This window comes from Manduca sexta, unplaced genomic scaffold (assembly GCF_014839805.1).
Source record: "Manduca sexta isolate Smith_Timp_Sample1 unplaced genomic scaffold, JHU_Msex_v1.0 HiC_scaffold_1338, whole genome shotgun sequence".
NCBI classification, from domain to species: Eukaryota; Metazoa; Arthropoda; class Insecta; order Lepidoptera; family Sphingidae; genus Manduca; species Manduca sexta.
The window spans coordinates 21,633-40,054 of record NW_023592192.1 but is presented as its reverse complement, the minus strand read 5'-3'; the positions used below and the strand labels follow the sequence as shown (position 1 = coordinate 40,054).

Here is an 18,422-nt window from a genome sequence, read left to right as displayed (position 1 = left end):
GTGTTTAAGAAATTTATTGAAATTGTTTTACTAATTACATTTTATACATTGTTCATTGTATTTTACATTCTGTAAATAATTTTATTTCCATGTATTCTTATGTCGAGACTATTAAATAAATAACATGAAATTAAAACTCATGTTTTATTTAGTCCCTAAGTCTACGACTATTATTGCAAGTTTTTATTTACATTTTTTAATAATAATAAAGTAGTGGTTATACAATAGAACATAATAATAAGATTTAATTCAAAATGTTATCGATACGAACATAACGAAATTTTGGTCCAGCTAAATCCTATCCATACTAAATGCAATTCCTAGAAAAAGATATTGCCATAGATTTATATAATACACTGGAATTATGTGAGTTATATTATCAACATTATTATTCACTATATATATGACATCGTAAATTGCTTAGTTTATGTATGATGAATAGGCGCTACTTCTCAAATTTAATTTGATCTTTGATCTAATGAACCTCAGCATGATGTCATGTGAAGCTCTTGATTGTTATAACTCGTCACTAATATTAAACCTTACTAACACTACAATTAAACAGTACAATTTATATCAACAAATACTGACAAATTATAACAACGTTTTTAAACAAATTACATTCTTATATCAAAGTACATACTTAATATATCTACGTTTCTAATTTCCATATAATAAGGCGAAGTGATTTGGAATTTTATATATTTGCAGTCTATTTATAAAATATATTTAACTTTATACTTATTTGCATGTTACATCATTTCTGTCATAATTTAAACGGCTTTCACTAAAATGAGAGCTATTAGCGCAATTAAATAGATAAGACTAAATTGAAAAATCTATAGTCGTAACATAAACTTATACCACAGTTTTCACTGCCGTCTAAGGGTGTCCTCACATTTAAGCCGATCGTCCACCGCCAACTAAGCTAAGTTACTTTAGCTTACCTCGCATACTTGAGTCAGTTTTTTATACATTGGCATAGTTTGAGGTGGACGCACATGTCTGTAAAACTGGCTTAATTATGCAAGCTAAGCTAATTCAAGTTTAGTTGGCGGTGGAAGATCGGCTTTATTCACATGCACTCTACATACTATGCTGAATGCGTATCACCACATAACTATTATGAAAGATAGCTGCTGCTAAAGCTGTAGAGTTCCTCGAACAGTTGTGGCGAAAGCTATAATCTCGCGGTCCGCATCGACGTGCGCCATAGCATTAAGTATGTCAATAGATGTTTGACTGCGGTATGTCGCCTAGTCGATTCACCAGCGGATTGGAAGCTTATCAACCACGTTCTCATTAAGTCAACTTCGACACGAGCTGTTTCTAACCAAAAGCTCTTTCTGAGCAATTTAAGGAGATTCAGCGTTTATTGATGTGGGGGAAACTATGATTCGCGTAATTTGTCATTCAAAACTAAAAATATACTGAGTAATCTCGGGGTACGGATACAACAGCGCGTGTGATATTCTTTTTGCACAATTGAGTTTTTCGTGGTCAATAACGTTAATCGAGAGAGTATTATGTATGATGTGCTTGAGACACTAGACAACGTGAGCCATAATATCAAACTTATATTGAGATTATTATAGTGTCACATGTTCTCCGGAATTCTTCTGATATAATGTTAAAATAAATGGACGCAAAATTGAATTAACTAATGGATATCACAAAGGCGTGTCAACAGCTATATAAAAAAAAAAATGCACCAGAATACAATACTAAATTTATTAATATAATTATTTATAGATGTCGGTATTTAAAATTATACTTTGACACCCTTGCAGTAGAGTACATTCTTACGACTCATTGTCTGTATTTTTCTATACAGGATGCTACCTGGTTCTATAAAAGTCTCCGTGCCATTACGATAATAAATTTTAATATAAAGCCAACGGCATAAAAGTAAACATTACCTATTCCGATGTCTAAAACTAACAAACGTATACAATTTACAAGACCGTTCTCGGCTTCGAAGTTTTTGCAGAATAAAGTATGTTACTTTATTCCGGTTGTCATACAGGATTGTCTAAAACAGAACCCACTTATCAAAATTCTTAACATTTGAATAAACAGAGAAAACACATATTAAACTGGTAACATTGTTTCTGGAAGCACGAAGTTTTGCTCAACGAAGTACCATTTACCACCAGGTGTGTTTGGCGGCCCTCGCGTGATGTTATCTAAACATGTCTTTTTTATTGCTTTATTCTCAGGATAGTATCAAACTTTTTTATTACAATTAGTTCATTGAAAACGGGTGTAAACCAAACGCTAGTATGGCTCCATAGAACTAGCGTTCCAGTGTGAACACTACGGCTGTACGTGTGATGCCGCACAAATGTGCTGTAAAAAAACCCTGCCAAGAGTGTGGGAATACACGCCTAGCGTGTTATAATGGATGTAACAGTAATGATAGCGACACACGCGGTGTGTGGTGAGCCGCACCGAAGGTATTTTCTGTGCCGCAGGCGGACGCGTTAAGAAATCTTTCCCCAATCATTTCCCATACGTCTACCGGGCACGATTATGATAAAAAAACAACTATCTAGCAACAACAATATCGATTTTGAAACAAAGCTGCTTTTCGTTTTGTTACAAGGTAAAGATATAATTAAATTAGCGCAAAGTTGGAACATATCCTCTGACGCCGTTTATCCACGGGTACAATTGTCTTAGTTTTAAAATAAAGAAACCTACAACATTACAAAGATTTCTTAAACTGCACTATTTCTACTACAATTTGAAGTTTTTGTACTCCTAAGAGTTAAGTCTGCCTCATTTGGCCGCGATATCATATTAAATAATAAGATGAGTTTTTTTTATACTCAGAGTCCTGCGTTTGTCGAGACGTGCGATATCCATTGTTAGTTGATTAAAGCTTTAGCCTCAAAGTTCACGAAAGGGAACTATAGTGATCGAATTAGTAAATTAAAAAACGAATTAAAGTAATTTTGTCAATATTGATATCATATCGATTTTCGAGACATTTATGTTTTATTTACTCACTGTGAGAGTACATTTACTGGATTTGATATGCACCTAAATATAAATTTATTTGACCGCAGAGAAATTTTGCATTTGGTTGCTGTTGTTGGACGCCACCCATGAACTAAACACATCCCTGAAACCAATAAAGGAAAAATAAAAATAATCACAATACATTTATGCGAGTAATAAAATGATGTTATAATTTAACAAGTATTTTATGAAAGAAATAAAAGAACATTTTTGGTATGTATATTATATGTATTGCAATATTCTTGATGATAATAAATATTTATTTATTTTTAAGTTATGCATTATTAAGTAGTTAAATAAGTTTTAAAATATAGTATAACAGTTACCTGCAATGACTGACAACACATTCGTTAGAGCAGTACTCATCTTCCCACTCGTTATTTGCGATAGCCGGGTTTGTGCAGCCCTGCCGAATGCATGATGTCGTGTTTCGGTGTTCATTTTTCTAAAAGATCACAATGAGCATTTAATAAAAGCTTTTAACAAACAATACAGTAATTAACTCGTTTTTTATTGTTTACGAAAATCTGTTGCGTCTATAATATGGGATAGGAAGAATAGGGTAATATGATTATTTTGATTTTGTGTATTTTTTATATGATACAGCAATAAGTACAAAAAATAAGTGCTGCTGTGAAAACAAAATTAAAATTTGATAAGAAATGAGATAGTAATATATATTTCAAATATTGCAACGTGCTGGAGTGGGCGCGAAGTGGGTATATCACTCCATCTCTTTCTTTCGCACACATCGTAATTCCCGACGACGACACATGCAAGTATTTCGTCTCTTTTCTGTTTTTTGACACTCAGCTCTACTACCTAATTTTAATGGCCTGTAACTTGTATTGCTAGCCCATTTTTTATTAATTATATGTATTCAGAAGAATTACTTTTTCGCAAAACTGTCCTAGAATAATGTACAAAATGAGGAACTAGATCAGCACTAGAGTGTGATTTATAAATTTTATCAAAAATAATTACATCCAAAGACTGATGTGGTACTCCAGCATTGCCATTAGTGTTTGTATGTTGCTCAGGTTTTGGTGAGGTAGCCTGTGGCTGTTGTTCCTGCTGTTGCTGTTGTTGTTGTTGCTGTTGTTGTTGCTGCTGTTGTTGTTGCTGTTGTTGTTGCTGTTGTTGTTGCTGTTGCTGTTGTAACTGCTGCTGTTGTTGCTGCATTTGTTGTTGTGGTTGTTGTTGAAGTTGCTGTATTTGTTGCTGTTGTTGGTACTGCTGTGCTTGATGAACCTGTGCTTGTTGCATTTGTTGATGAGTTGTCTGAATTTGCTGAAATACATATGAAAGAATGAATGTTAAGTAATTTAAGAAACAATTCCAAATATGATTATCAAATAACTTAAATAAATTTAGACCTGTTGAGGATGGTGGTACTGCATGGGTGTGTGCACTGATCCCATTGGAGGCGACTGTGCCTGGACCTGTCTGTATCCAGGAGGAGACATTCCCGAATTAGCTTGGTAGTTAGGAGACTGTGTTGGTTGATAGCTTCTTGGTGACTGGGCAATGTTAGGTTGGCATCCTAAAATCATTTACTGCTGATATTAAACTAATCTATATATATATAGCTTTTCAAATCAAGTTCACACACATAGACATACACACACAGCACACACATAACACCCGTGTCCTGAAGCGACAGGCATAGGTGCAACCAGGGCATCCCCTTTTAGATGTGTTTTAAAATTAACTAATAGGTAAATGCGAAATACACACAATATGTAATATTTGTTTATTTTAAACAATAAGGTTTTAATAGATCTAATTTTAGTAACATTACAAATTAACATGGGTAAACCCTCAAATTTAAATTAATTTAGAATTCTAAAATATGTGTTACCTGGTAAGACTGAGGATTTAAGGTCATATTTCCTTGATAGCTCTGAGGAGATTGTTGAGGATTGGATGGGTAACCCTGTGGTGGTTGCCCAGCATATGCCGCTGGCTGTTGACCACTTGGATAGTTCTGTGGTGAATATCCTTGCGGTGAAGGATTTGGTACATATCCTTGTGGTGAATGAGCATTACCATATGACTGGCCTTGGTAATAGTTACCATATGAAGGATTAGCATTGTTTGTGTGGTTGTACATTGTCTGGTTATCTTGTTCACCTCCCTAAAACAATTATGAAATAAGGTTAAATATAATATATTTAGTTCTTTTGTAAACATATTTTACAGAGAACATTTAGTTCATAAATACCTATTTATTAAATTCTATTGATTAAAAGTCAAAAAATTATTGTACATTTATTTAGATTTGTGACATTTTGGTAAGTTAACAAAAAACATTGTAAATTAATGATTTAGACCACATAGGATTATAAATTTTGAATGCATTGGCTTACATGTTTGATACTTTCAGTTGAAAGAAAATATAGACCCAAGTATTTAATATAAATTTCAACTTGATAACTCTACGCATATCTGACAAAAAGGGTCTGGACAGCTTCCTTTTGAGGGACAAAACCCAAAAAAATATGAAGACAACCTTTTTACTCCATCACAGAAATTAATGTACAGAGATATAAAAGCTCCACATCTTGTTCACTTTAGATGAGAGCTTGACAAATTTTGAAATTGATTCGAGCAGCAACACTCCAAAGCAGTCTATGTATGCTAGGATATCATTAATAACTTGTTTAAGTGTTATACTAGAATATCAATAAAGTTTATAACGATATTTTATATTAGCATCGCTTTGTTCCATGATAATAAAATAAATGACTGTAGTTCGCAACGTAAAAGACTGTCCAAAGTTTAAAATTCAAACGTTAGGTAAACTGACTATTTGTAAACAAAAATGACGGTTGTCAAGACTGGAAAAATACTATATATAGTACTTAATAATATCGCTAGGTCTTTCTACACCCGTAGCAATTCAGTAAATCGGTAAAAACTGTAATAGTAATGAATAATAAAGTAACATTAGTGTTACTGATCCGAACTTAAAAGCATAACCTACAAAGTATTAAAGCTCTTAGACACAGCGTGGAAGCTTACCGAGACAAAACAACTTTCGATGCGAAATAAAGGGAATTCTACCTTTTATGATTAAATTCTTGCAACTGCAAACGTATATTCGAAAGAAATCGCAATCTATTATAAATTAAATAAACAACACTAAAATATCGCACAGAAAAAATGAAACAAAAGTCAAAAGCTCATCTGTCAAAAATAAAATATAACTACTAAGACGCCATCTTGTGATGCTGTATATATATTATATATAAATAAGTACTACTCCAGTTGCAAAAGTATGGAGATTTTAGTTCAGCGCAAAAAACATAGATGGCGTTTATAACTTATTTTATGAAACGGATCTACTAGACTTCTAGAGATGACTTATTTTATCGTATAGGTTCGTATGATTTTAAATACTTATAGCTCAGATAACCGTGGGCCGATTTATGAGATTCTTTAATTATAAATATATACAATTGGTGAATGCGCGAATGTTCATGCGCTTCAGTGTCCATAAGTTACAGTAAGTCGGAATCGTGGAAAATGCACGCAGTTGCTCCTCACAAAATGCTGCTTTTTAGGATTGTTTTGATGGTGTCGAGCGATAAGATTAGGTCAGATCGCGCATGGTGCGTAGAGATTGAGAGCGCACGTACGGTTCGGGAGCGGCGGCTATGGCGGCGGCGCGAGAATCTTATAACAAGTTACTTACTCTGCGCGCACAGCTCGAAGTCTTTTGAATATCGGCGCATTTGCCGGATGGGTTCGTTCCCTTACTACAAACATGTCGAACATGTGCGGAGTCTAGAAACCTGCATAATTCTTAAATAATCATCCAGACATATACTAGAAATATTTAAAAGATTACTAATATAAATTAACTTAGTATATTTTATCATCATCTGCTGATGAAAAAATATGTTAGGTTTACAAATACATAACTTACCTTTGATACTAGGCTAGCTCTATATGCGGCTAGCGCTTTGAGGTATTCTTTCTTGGCTACTTCTGTTTTTTGTTTGTATACCTGCCAGGAAAATAAAAATATTAAATTTTTAAACGGTTTTAAATCATAACATAGGGTTTCTCGAAGATAACATGACACGGCCGCGTTACGCGCTTACACTATCATACAGAATAAGGGCCCTGGATGGTGTAGATGTTCTAATTTGACGCGTGTCTGTTTTTTAAGACTTCTTCACCCCGTTATTTGTATTACAGGCACATTCAATAAAAATCTTTGACAGGAAGAAAAAGTTTTATGGAAAATCGCTGATTTTTAATAGAATGGGCTGAGGGCATTTAAATATGGGCTTCACGAGATGTCCATACTACATATAACTCAAAAGTAAAACTGTCTTTACGATTTTTCAGGTCGTAATTAAAATAGAGTAAAATGTAGTTTTACCACATGCAGTGGTATGGTCACCAGTTAAAAGTATTTATTACTATACTGATATGACTCAAACTATAATATGTAGGTCTACCTAATTTTTCAATCGAACTATAATTTGGAACGAATATTCTAAGCGCTTCCAGGCCATACAAAGTCATTAATTTTTATTTGAATTTAAAGAGTCCTGGCACTGTTTCTAAATCCAGTATCAGGGGCATGATTCTCTACGACAATGTCGAACTTGTAACACGGCGTGTTTCGTTAACTTCGTGTTATGACTGTGTAAGAGTATTCTGGATGCTAATTTGACATTTCATGAACACGATGAGGTGTGACACATCCGCCTTACGGGCATGTTACGAATTGTCAAAATAACGTGCGGCAATCCAGCGCGTCTATGCGCGTTTAGACAAATTAATTATTTAGATACAACGACTGTATAATTTCTATTGACGATAGTATCCTCTTTACATCGTGAAAACTCAAATATAATATTCTACCTTATCAGAAACAAAACAAACATAAATCCTAAATGATCGAATTAATATTCAAACCTATGTTTTTGTATCTTGATAGTCAAATTTGTGTTATGGGCTCAGCGGTGAAAAATAAGCTACTTTACTACTGGCAACCCGACTTTTGACAACAATTGAGGTCAATCAAGTTTATTTTTATTACTTCGATGTAATATTTCTATTAGTAAATAGATAGGCCAAACAAATATAAAACACTAATGAAGGTATCTTTTTAAACAATGTTTTCTTAATTATGTACATTACAATTAATACTATGTAGTTTCTTTGTGGTGAAAGTTTTGTACCTATAAAGTTTGATAACAATAAAGATTATTGAAGAAATTTTTACTAGTTATACATTATTGTTGTTATAAGTAATTGGTAGAGGTCTTAATCAAGGGCTTAGCCAGCTTTAAATTAAATATCAAAATCTTCTAAATGTGAATATCGATCCAGGGAAACAAAGCAAAAATTTCATGTAGGTAATCCCAATAATTTTACACAATTACAAACAAAAGTATGTAATCATGTTAAATCTAAAATTGTTTGTACAAACACTTCCTTTTTTATTTTAGGAGACCAAAGGCATCTTACATTGAATACTAATGTTAACAAAACTGATAATATCAAATGTAATAATAAAATAATTTCTTTTACAGGATAGTGAATGTAATGCAAGATATTCCAAATAAATAATAGTAAAATATACTCAGATTTAACAACACATTATTTTTGTTTTATTTTTTATTTGTTGTTCAGTCTAAGATAACATAATATACTTAAGTAAAATTTCTATACATGAGTTTGAATGTTTGTTAATTAATCAGTTTCACCTTAATAACTAAATGAATGTGTATGAAATATGGTACTCAGACAGTGAGCTGTGGATTGAATAGAGTACTTTTTATTCCAAAAGATTAATGCCGGTTGAGCGGCAAATAGAAGTTACTAGGTAATAGAGCTATAAATTTTTAAAAATAACGTTTAATAGGCAATATACACTTATTTTAATTATTGTTGGTAAGTCTGTTATATGTGAGTGTCTGTCTTAATAGTTATAAGGTGTCTACGGCAATGTCTATTTCTATAGCCAAGTTAAACTGTGTCCATGCACTGATGTGTACCAGTTTAGAGGAAATTGTAACTAGCGTAATTACTTTATAAGACCTAAAATCTTTGTCTCATTCTGAAAACCTACTGTGGAACGTCACATAGTGCTTTACAATTCAAAGTTCCGCATGGCATTGTAACTGTTTATGGGCGGTCGTATCGCTTATCATCAGGTAAACGGCATCCTCGTCACATTATTTAACTAAATAAAAAAAAGAATTTGAGTTAATGCCTTGTCGATTTTGCAACAAATTTTATAATGGAAGGTCCGTAGAATTCCTATTAATATACGTTGTTAGCGCCAATTTAACATAAACTGCATAAGCACAACAGCATTTACTATTATGCATATAACAGCATTCGTGTAAAATCTTCAGTAGCATTCAATATATCAATTCAATTCAATTTTTAAAATGTGGCTTTAGTAAACAAATCAAGTAAATAAGTCAATGACATTGACATTTGACAATAATTTTGAAGTTATATTTTTTCGTTTGAAAACAATCACAATCTACAGAAATTTCTTTAAATTATTTTTATATTCCTTTCATGTTTCTTACATTTAAGTATATACAAAAATGGGATTAAATAAAGTTTGGCAGTGATTTATTCGAGTTACATCATTTAATATCACGAATACAAACAAAAAAGCCTTTTCAAAAACCGATACTTGCCGATTCGAGGGGATGAAAGATTTCTGAACGCATTAACACATCGTAATATAAAAATATTAAGCATAGACAACCTATCGTATGGCATACACAATACCTATTTTTCAATTACACATCGTGGCGCGTGTATGAAACGCGTTTGTGTTTAGAGCTTGTTTTGACAACACGCGTTTACGGTGTGTTATCGCGAGTAGCATAGGGAATCAACCTACAGAACTGCTTTGGCAACACTACAAATTGTTATGAAATTTATTTGCATTTTAATTACTTAATTATTTAATTAAGATTGCTAATTCTTACACTTTTATGTTCAGAGTCCAGACCATCCCACATGGAAGCGACAATTTTCGACACTTCTCCAAAACTTGCATTTGGGTTTTGTCCTTTTATAGCTGCTTGCGTATCTCGAAAGAATAGAGCGTACGCCGAAACTGGCCTGTACAAAGACATCATTGGTTAGTATTCACATATAGTCATTAAAAAGTAAAAATCGTCAATAGTTAGGGATTTGCAAATTAAACAAACTTTTGTGGCTCATTGGGATCTCTTTTCTTCTTTTTCTTTTGAACTTTTGGTTTTTTCTGCATTTGCCCACGATTCATTCCATTCTCCATTGGCTCGGGAGATGATCTTTTGACACCCATAGGGCCCATGCCCATCTGTGAAAAAGACGTAATATGATTTTTGATATTCTTTTGCATAATTTATTTTGTTGTATCCTGTAGATGGAAGGTATTAATAACAATTCGACACTGAAGGTGATTTATAACATATGGGAAAAGCTGAAAAAGTAAAATATAAACAAAATTATCTTTCTTTTATATATTTTAAGTCCATGTATCATCCAAATGTTGAAGTAATACTGTTGTTGTTTGTAATTACTATTTGCCAGTTTTCGATAAAATTTAGTTATTTTTAATACAAATTAAAACACATTTAATCCAAAACTATTATACAATAATAAGTAACCAATTACACGCTTTATTATTTTTGTTATTAATACCCTCATTCTGCAGCATTTAGCTTTCTGTATAATTAGTATTGAAATTTGTGTACCCATGTGGCGAATTGAAATTAATTCTACTTTCAATAATAATAATATATTAATTGATATAAACATAGTTCATTGGCAACATAAATGTTAAGAAAGTACCCTAAACACAATAAAATCTACGTAAAGCGATAAAATTTGCCTATACCTGATGAAGCGTAGTTTGTTGCTGCCGGCTCGCTGAGCAATAATGGATAGGCAGAAGGCTTTCCGCATCACCAGGCAACTACCAACAAACAACCAATTCATTAGAATTTTTGTTATTACATTCTAGTGACTGTATTCTATACAAATCATGGTTACTAACCATAAATATAACTGCCAATGAACTATATTCAAAACATAGAGTAATAATAAAATGTGTAAGTATATTATATAAATGTATTACGAATTATAGAAAAAAAAAATACATACAAACTGTGACTATGATTGAAACCAAGTGGGCATTGTGAAAGAATCATAATATGAAAAATATAGGAACAATATGCACCTATGGAATAGGTATTCTAATTTATAAGGCCACAAGGCACCACAATAACAAGATCCAAACCCACCATGATATCATGACAGACTTTTCTTGTAAGCTTTTCTCAGGATAAAAATTCACTGATATATTGCTTATAGTAAAGGATCCCTGGTACACTTTTCATCGCTTATTACTATTAAGCTGATTTTTCGGGAGTAGCTTTCTTTTTAACTAGACGCCCAAGTTTTTCCTTACAGTAATGTTGGTAAATGGTAGCTTAATAAGGGTAGCAAGGATAAAATATGTTGATTTGACGAATTTAAAAAAAAAATATTAATAACCGAATTTTTCTTTGTTAATTATCGAGATAATTATCTAAATAACGTGAAAAAATATTTGTCCTACAAAATATATATATAAGGTTTTGTTAGAAAGTCCCCCCTCTCCAACATGTATCATATTCTTATATTTTGTAGGACAAATATTTTTTCACGTTATTTAAATAATTATCTCGATAATTAACAAAGAAAAATTCGGTTAGTAATATATTTTTTAAATTTGTCAAATCAACATATTTTACCTTGCTACCCCTATTAAGCTAGCATTTACCAATATTACTGTAAAAACTTGGACGCCCAGTCAAAAGGTAACTTACTCACGAAAAATCAGCTTGATAGTAATAAACTATGAAAGCCCAGGATCCTTTACTATTATATTTGACCTTAAAGAGTTGTGTTATTTCAGGACATGGTGTTTGAGAAAGACGAGCGCAAACCAGTAAATATTATTTTTTATGTTCAGATTATTATGCGTGATTTGTTAACTATCTACACAGCTTCAAAAACACAAACATTTCAAATATTAGTACCTGGGGGATTTCACGTGAAGTGGTCGGCAAAATGAATGCGAGGTTCTGAAATTCGTAATATTCAGCCTATTTGCATTACTAGTAGATGACAGAGTGGACATATAATATTTGAGGTTTAGTTATACAGTTATGGGCTACTAAAGAACTAACGTCATATTTAATAGGTTTTTACGAGGGCTTGTTTTTTTATCAATCCATTTGCAGTAAAACTTTAATTGCGGTGGTTTATGTCGCAAAGATACTGTAATTTTTTATTTTTAAAACAGATTGTAAACTCCTTTTTTTTTCGCGACTACCTTGAAAAAACATTTTGAAAGAGATTTTTATCATTTCGCCCAAGAGGTGTTTGTTTATTTTATTCACAAGATATAGCTAAAATAATAATAATTTTGCTCTCAAGGTTTCCAAACGTCCCATAAAAGTAAAAGAGGTAAATGAATTTAGGTACAGTCAGCCACAAAAGTATGTGAACAAATTACATTTTCAAAACAGAAAATGCACATTGGTTGATTAAAAATTAAGCCTTTTAGTCCATTGAAATGTTACATTTTTTAGGCCTTACCTTGCGTTTTTTAGAGGACGCAATTTTATTTTTTTGAAGTGTAGGGGAGGTCAGTCTAAAGCTTAAACCAAGTTTGTGGGGTCGCCACCCTTGTCCCACGGCCGCCATCTTGAAAATAGGGGTTGAAATGGTTTTACGATGTATCTCTTAAACTATTTATCTGACAAAAAATGTATAAACATTTTTGTTGCAAATTAAATTCTCTATAACTTTGGTCTAGTAACTTTTGTCGTAGAACTATAAATAAAAAAGTTATTAGCGAAAATGTTAAGAAATTCAATGTTAAGCAATGTCCATTGCAACGTCATCAGAACGTGTATTTATAAGGTTCATAATACTTTTTTCTGTACTCTCATTAATACCCAAATACCCAAGGGACCATTAGGGAACAAAAGAACATCTGCCTGCTATTATTATTATTATTTCTAACCTCTCTTATTGTAAGAATAGCTGATAATATTGTGTTGAAGTTGTCGTTCAACTTATATCTTTTAGTTGTGCTACATATTACTGTACGTACGGATGTATTTTATTCTGTTTTTAATTGTGAAGACGATTTCGAATGATTTTAGACACGATTTTAACTTTAGTGAAAATTACTTTTTTTTTATTAGCATTTTGACTTTTAAAAGACTTTTAAAAGTCAAAATGCTAATAAAAAACTTACTTACGACAACTTCAACACAATATTATCAGCTATTCTTACAATAAGAGAGGTTAGAAATAATAATAATAATAGCAGGCAGATGTTCTTTTGTTCCCTAATGGTCCCTGGGGTATTTGGGTATTAATGAGAGTACAAAAAAAAGTATTATGAACCTTATAAACACACGTTCTGATGATGTTGCAATGGACATTGCTTAACATTGAATTTTTTAACATTTTCGCTTATAACTTTTTTATTTATAGTTCTACGACAAAAGTTACTAGTCCAAAGTTGTAGAGAATTTAATTTGCAACAAAAAATGTTTATACATATATTTTGTCAGATAAATATATAAAAAGATACAACGAAAAAAACATGTCAGCACCTATTATCAAGATGGCGGCCGTGGGACAAGGGTGGCGACCCCACAAACTTGGTTTTAGCTTTAGACTGACCCCCCCTACACTTCAAAAAAATAAAATTGCGTCCTCTAAAAAACGCAACCCCAAATGTAACTTTTCAATGGAGTATTTGAATAAAACTTTTTATATAAAAACAATATTATATGTTTAAACTCACATCTACTACAACTGAAAATAGACTGAATAGGAACAAAATTCCGAATCTTACATTTATTTTGCTATTTGTTTCATGTGAAATGCCCCCCCCCCCCTATTAATTTCATTGATTGATAGTAAAGTAATAGCGTAGAGCCTGACAACAAAACTATGATACTGGTTGTGTTGTTTAACTGTACGATATAACAAGTATTATATGAAATATAAACTTTGAGAGTTAATTTAAGTGATCGCTATAATGTATGGAAAATTTGTTCTACAATGGTGATGTCAAGGGTGTATAATTTTTAGTAACTACTTTGTTTTATAACTGAAATTAGTGAATTTAATATATCTACTAAAAACGTTACAATTTAATATGGATATATATTTAATATTACATAATTATTTTTATAAATTGAATTAGTTACAGGTAAATACATCTTTACAATATTTGTTGCATATAATAAGTATAAATAAAATTAATGATGTTATAACAATAATAAATATATATGAAAAACCAAGCATAATATATTTTAAGTATCTTGTCACCAGATGTTTTTAAGGTATTAATTCTTGTATGCTGTGTTATACAGAAGAAATAAAATATATTATATCATACATAATTATTTGCATTGGAATAACATTTTACAGTATCCTGTTTTCAATTCAGTAGCATAATGATATCAGTTACAAATAGGCATGTTACTTTTAATGCAACTACTAACCTTATATTATAGCACTAGCTTTTGCCCGCGGCTCCGCCCGCGTTATAAAGTTTTTCAGGCTAAAGGTTTCCGTTATAAAAGTAGAAGTTTCCCGGGAGCCTATGTTCTTCCCAAACAAACTGTCTCCATACCAAATTTCATCTTAATACGTTGGATAGTTTTTGAGTTTAACACGTTCAGACAGACAGATGCAGCGGGGACTTTGTTTATAATATATTTTTAGAACTTTTAAGTGGAACAATCCCGTCATACATCATTGCTGCATAACTTTAACCGTTTACGCAGCGCAGGCAACGGAAGCTCTCAAAACTAATAATTTTCCCCGTTTTTGCAACATGTTTCATTACTGCTTCGCTCCTATTGGTCGTAGCGTGATGATATATGACCTATAGCACTCCAGGAACAAAGGGCTATCCAACACAAAAAGATTTTTTCAGTTCAAACCGGTAGTTCAGAGATTAGCCATTACTGCTCCGCTCCTATTGGTCATAGCGTGATGATATATAGCTTATAGCGGCCCACAAATAAAGGGCTATCCAACACAAAACGAATTTTTCAGTTGAAACCGGTAGTTCCTGAGATTAGTCATTACTGCTCCGCTCCTATTGGTCATAGCGTGATGATATATGACTTTGAGCACTCCACAAACAAAGGGCTATCCAACGCAAAAAGAATTTTTCAGTTTGGACTGGTAGTTCCTGAGATTAGCCATTACTGCTCCGCTCCTATTGGGTATAGCGTGATGATATATAGCCTATAGCACTCCACGAACAAAGGGCTATCCAACGCAAAAAGAATTTTTCGGTTTGGACTGGTAGTTTCTGAGATTAGCGCGTTCAAACAAACAAACAAACAAACAAACTCTTCAGCTTTATATAATAGTATAGATTATTGTTTGTGTACATTTTTTACTTTTTACATAAAACATTAAATACTAACCATGCTATAGGTAGTTGGTAACATTTAACTTCAATGATAACATCAAATAACAACAAACACAAAAATTTGTTTATTTAAGAAACATAAAAGATATACATCAGCAAGCTCTTCATACCTGTGAGTGCTGTGAGGGTACACTGTCATCGGAGTCATCGCTAGTGGTACCAGGAGGTGACGCTCTTTGTGGTGAGCCATATACCGGCCCTGATGGTTGTGTTGGGGTGCTTGGTGTGGGCGGGCCACTCATCACCTGTGTGGGTTGCATCATTAACAACCGGTGTTGGCCCCCAGGCTGCTGCTGGATCATGTAGTTGCCAGCTGGAGCACCTGCGCTACTGGAATTGCCTTTAGATTAGAAAATGACAAAACATTCTACAGTATTATAAAAAAAAATTTTTTAGGTTAATATGCCAACATAAAACAATGTATTATCATCTTGATAACAATACAGTCTTTAGGCTGCAATCTATAACATTCTGGGTAGCCATTGTGATGTCAAAACTAGTTAATAGATATGTTTATTTACAAATAATTAGCGAACTTTACAAATAGTAAAGTTTAAGAGAAATTACAAGAGAACAAATGTATTTTTTTTGGCAGTTGGATGTGCATGAAATGGAATATCAGCATGCTTCATGTGAGAGGAAAAATATGACTTACATCACTTCTATTAGAAAGAAATGCATATTTTTTATAAAATGCCACATAAAGTTTGTACATAATTAGGTAGACACTCTTTTGGCAATATCATTGATTCACCAGCTGCTGTCATGTCTTTGTTTTACTCACTAAAAAATATATTTTTTTAATTCGAATTTCGAATCCAACGTAGCCACAACCTACAGCAACGCCTATAAATGCCTTTTAATGGACTTTGCGATTGTTAGGCCTGGTGAGTGTTAAAAAGTCTTATCAATTTTAACTGAGAGCTACTAAATCATAGTAAGTGGTTAAGATTTTACCTTGGAATGTAATTAAACCACGTAACACAAAGTAAAATAATCTGTAGAAGGTTAGAATAAAAGAAATACCTGTGTGATGTCACCGGTGTGTGCGGTTCTTGTAAATACAGGGGTTGTTGATAAGAAGGGGTGCCACCAGGCGGCGCCAGTCCATCTTGTGCAGGGTTCATCATACCAACCTAAAACAAAATCACAAATTTATTATAATTATGTATCACATAGATACACATTCTTACACGAGATTAGTAAATAAGAAACCTACTCTTCTAATGACTATAATATTATCTATCTAGACCTATCTAGACCTACTAGCTAGTCACTGACTAAATAACTTTTTTACAACGAACAAGAAAGAAGTAATAATGTAAATTGTTTAAAAATATATGTTATCTTCTATTGAGTATAACAATACATATAGAAAACAAAATTTGTTCAAAACAAATATAAAAAAAAATATGTCACATCTTTCGTAGAGGTGTAAAAAATACCGATAATCGATACAATCCGTACCATTGAGAAATCGATAAATTATGATCTACAATATGATACATAATTCATTGAAATAAAACTTTTAGATGATATAAACAAACTGATGTTAAAAGTGTTAGATCTATAATAATTTCAAGATTATAACATATTGACATAAAATATTTACAATTTTAATAAAACTAAGCAAAAATAAATTAAAATTCAAATGAAATAAATTATTCTTGATGAAAGATACGTATTGTAGAACCTTGTGGTAATTTGTTGAGTCAAAGGTTTGCTTATTATTGTAGGGTTGTATTAATATGTACAAATAAACTTAGAACGGCCAAATCTGAGTTATTTAGTTTTCCCAGTGCGACGTCGAAAATAGATATAATTTCTTTGAAATTCTATTAAATGCTACTTATGTTATAAAATCTATAGTTTGTGAAAGATGTTTGTCTTAATAGGATGTCAAATCTCATAATGTATAGAAACTACTGTATCTACCACGTCCTTCATACCGGAAATCATATGAGCATGCACACTACTATCTGGCGGCAAAAATAAACATCACGGTGGTGCCTCCCAATCTATCGTTTAACGATACAATTGATAGGTATTGTTGAAGTATCTTAAGCATACTACATTTACACTCAAACTATATGAAATAAATTGTATCGTCCTTAGCATAACGAAAATTAATTAATGTCTTAAAGATTTTTAAACAAACCAATGAAACATCGATTTTAAAATTTTATGTCATTCTTTTATCACTTCACACATCTCTAGATTTACAAGAAAAAGTGAGTTTTGCCTAGCCACAGAGTATAAAATAATTTTTAACCGCATTGGATTGAAGCATTTTTATATATTGTAGGCCACGTATTGTCCACGTATTTACAAAACTGAAAACAAGATAGATTAAAATTTATTTTCTCACCCTCTAGGGTGGATCTTTTTATTGCTAATTACATAAATTGAAGCTGTTGTCTCTAGAAACGGACAACCATTTCATTAGAGTTTATTTGAGTTAAAATTTATATCTTTGCTCAAAAAGTGTGGTCTCCACCTTTGCTTTTTGATCTCTAGGGAGTATTAGGTATTTCTTGCTCTTGGTGTAGCCGATATGAAATTTTATATGCGAGCAAACCAGCACGTGGGTTCTGATGTAGTACTTACTTAATCCCCACCGCCCACAACACTAGAAGCTTTTGCTATCATCACCACACCTGCTTATTTCAAGCTACCTACCAATACAGATAGGGATATATTCTTCACTAAGTATATTATGGTCGGGTTCGCACGGTGACGTAAGTAAAATTTTTATACAAGATACTCATATGCCGATTCTACGCCACGCTAGAATCTATATAGTCATGGCGCATGGTCTATGGCTAAGATGTTTTTATTACATAGATACGTTGTCCGAGCTCAATACTGGCAAGACGAAAGTAAGGTAATTGCCCGACTT

General features: G+C 32.4%; 1 protein-coding gene and 1 long non-coding RNA gene across 2 annotated transcripts in view; both read right to left on the bottom strand.

Moving 5' to 3' along the window:
- Window positions 1-280: 280 nt before the first annotated feature.
- The window catches only part of LOC115449065 (TOX high mobility group box family member 3), a 36,012-nt gene continuing 17,870 nt past the window's right edge, over window positions 281-18,422 (bottom strand). The window contains 11 exon segments of the mRNA XM_037445215.1: window positions 281-3,127; window positions 3,351-3,469; window positions 4,009-4,280; window positions 4,385-4,580; window positions 4,844-5,161; window positions 6,956-7,036; window positions 10,002-10,137; window positions 10,227-10,360; window positions 10,901-10,978; window positions 15,634-15,853; window positions 16,550-16,659. Of these exon segments, the coding sequence (XP_037301112.1) occupies window positions 3,058-3,127; window positions 3,351-3,469; window positions 4,009-4,280; window positions 4,385-4,580; window positions 4,844-5,161; window positions 6,956-7,036; window positions 10,002-10,137; window positions 10,227-10,360; window positions 10,901-10,978; window positions 15,634-15,853; window positions 16,550-16,659 (1,734 nt within the window). The 3' untranslated portion in view covers window positions 281-3,057.
- LOC119191309 lies at window positions 17,696-18,315 on the bottom strand. The gene is made up of 2 exons (XR_005113417.1): window positions 18,131-18,315; window positions 17,696-17,856 (listed from the first exon to the last, which is right to left on the bottom strand). It is a non-coding gene; the product is annotated as an uncharacterized LOC119191309 (long non-coding RNA).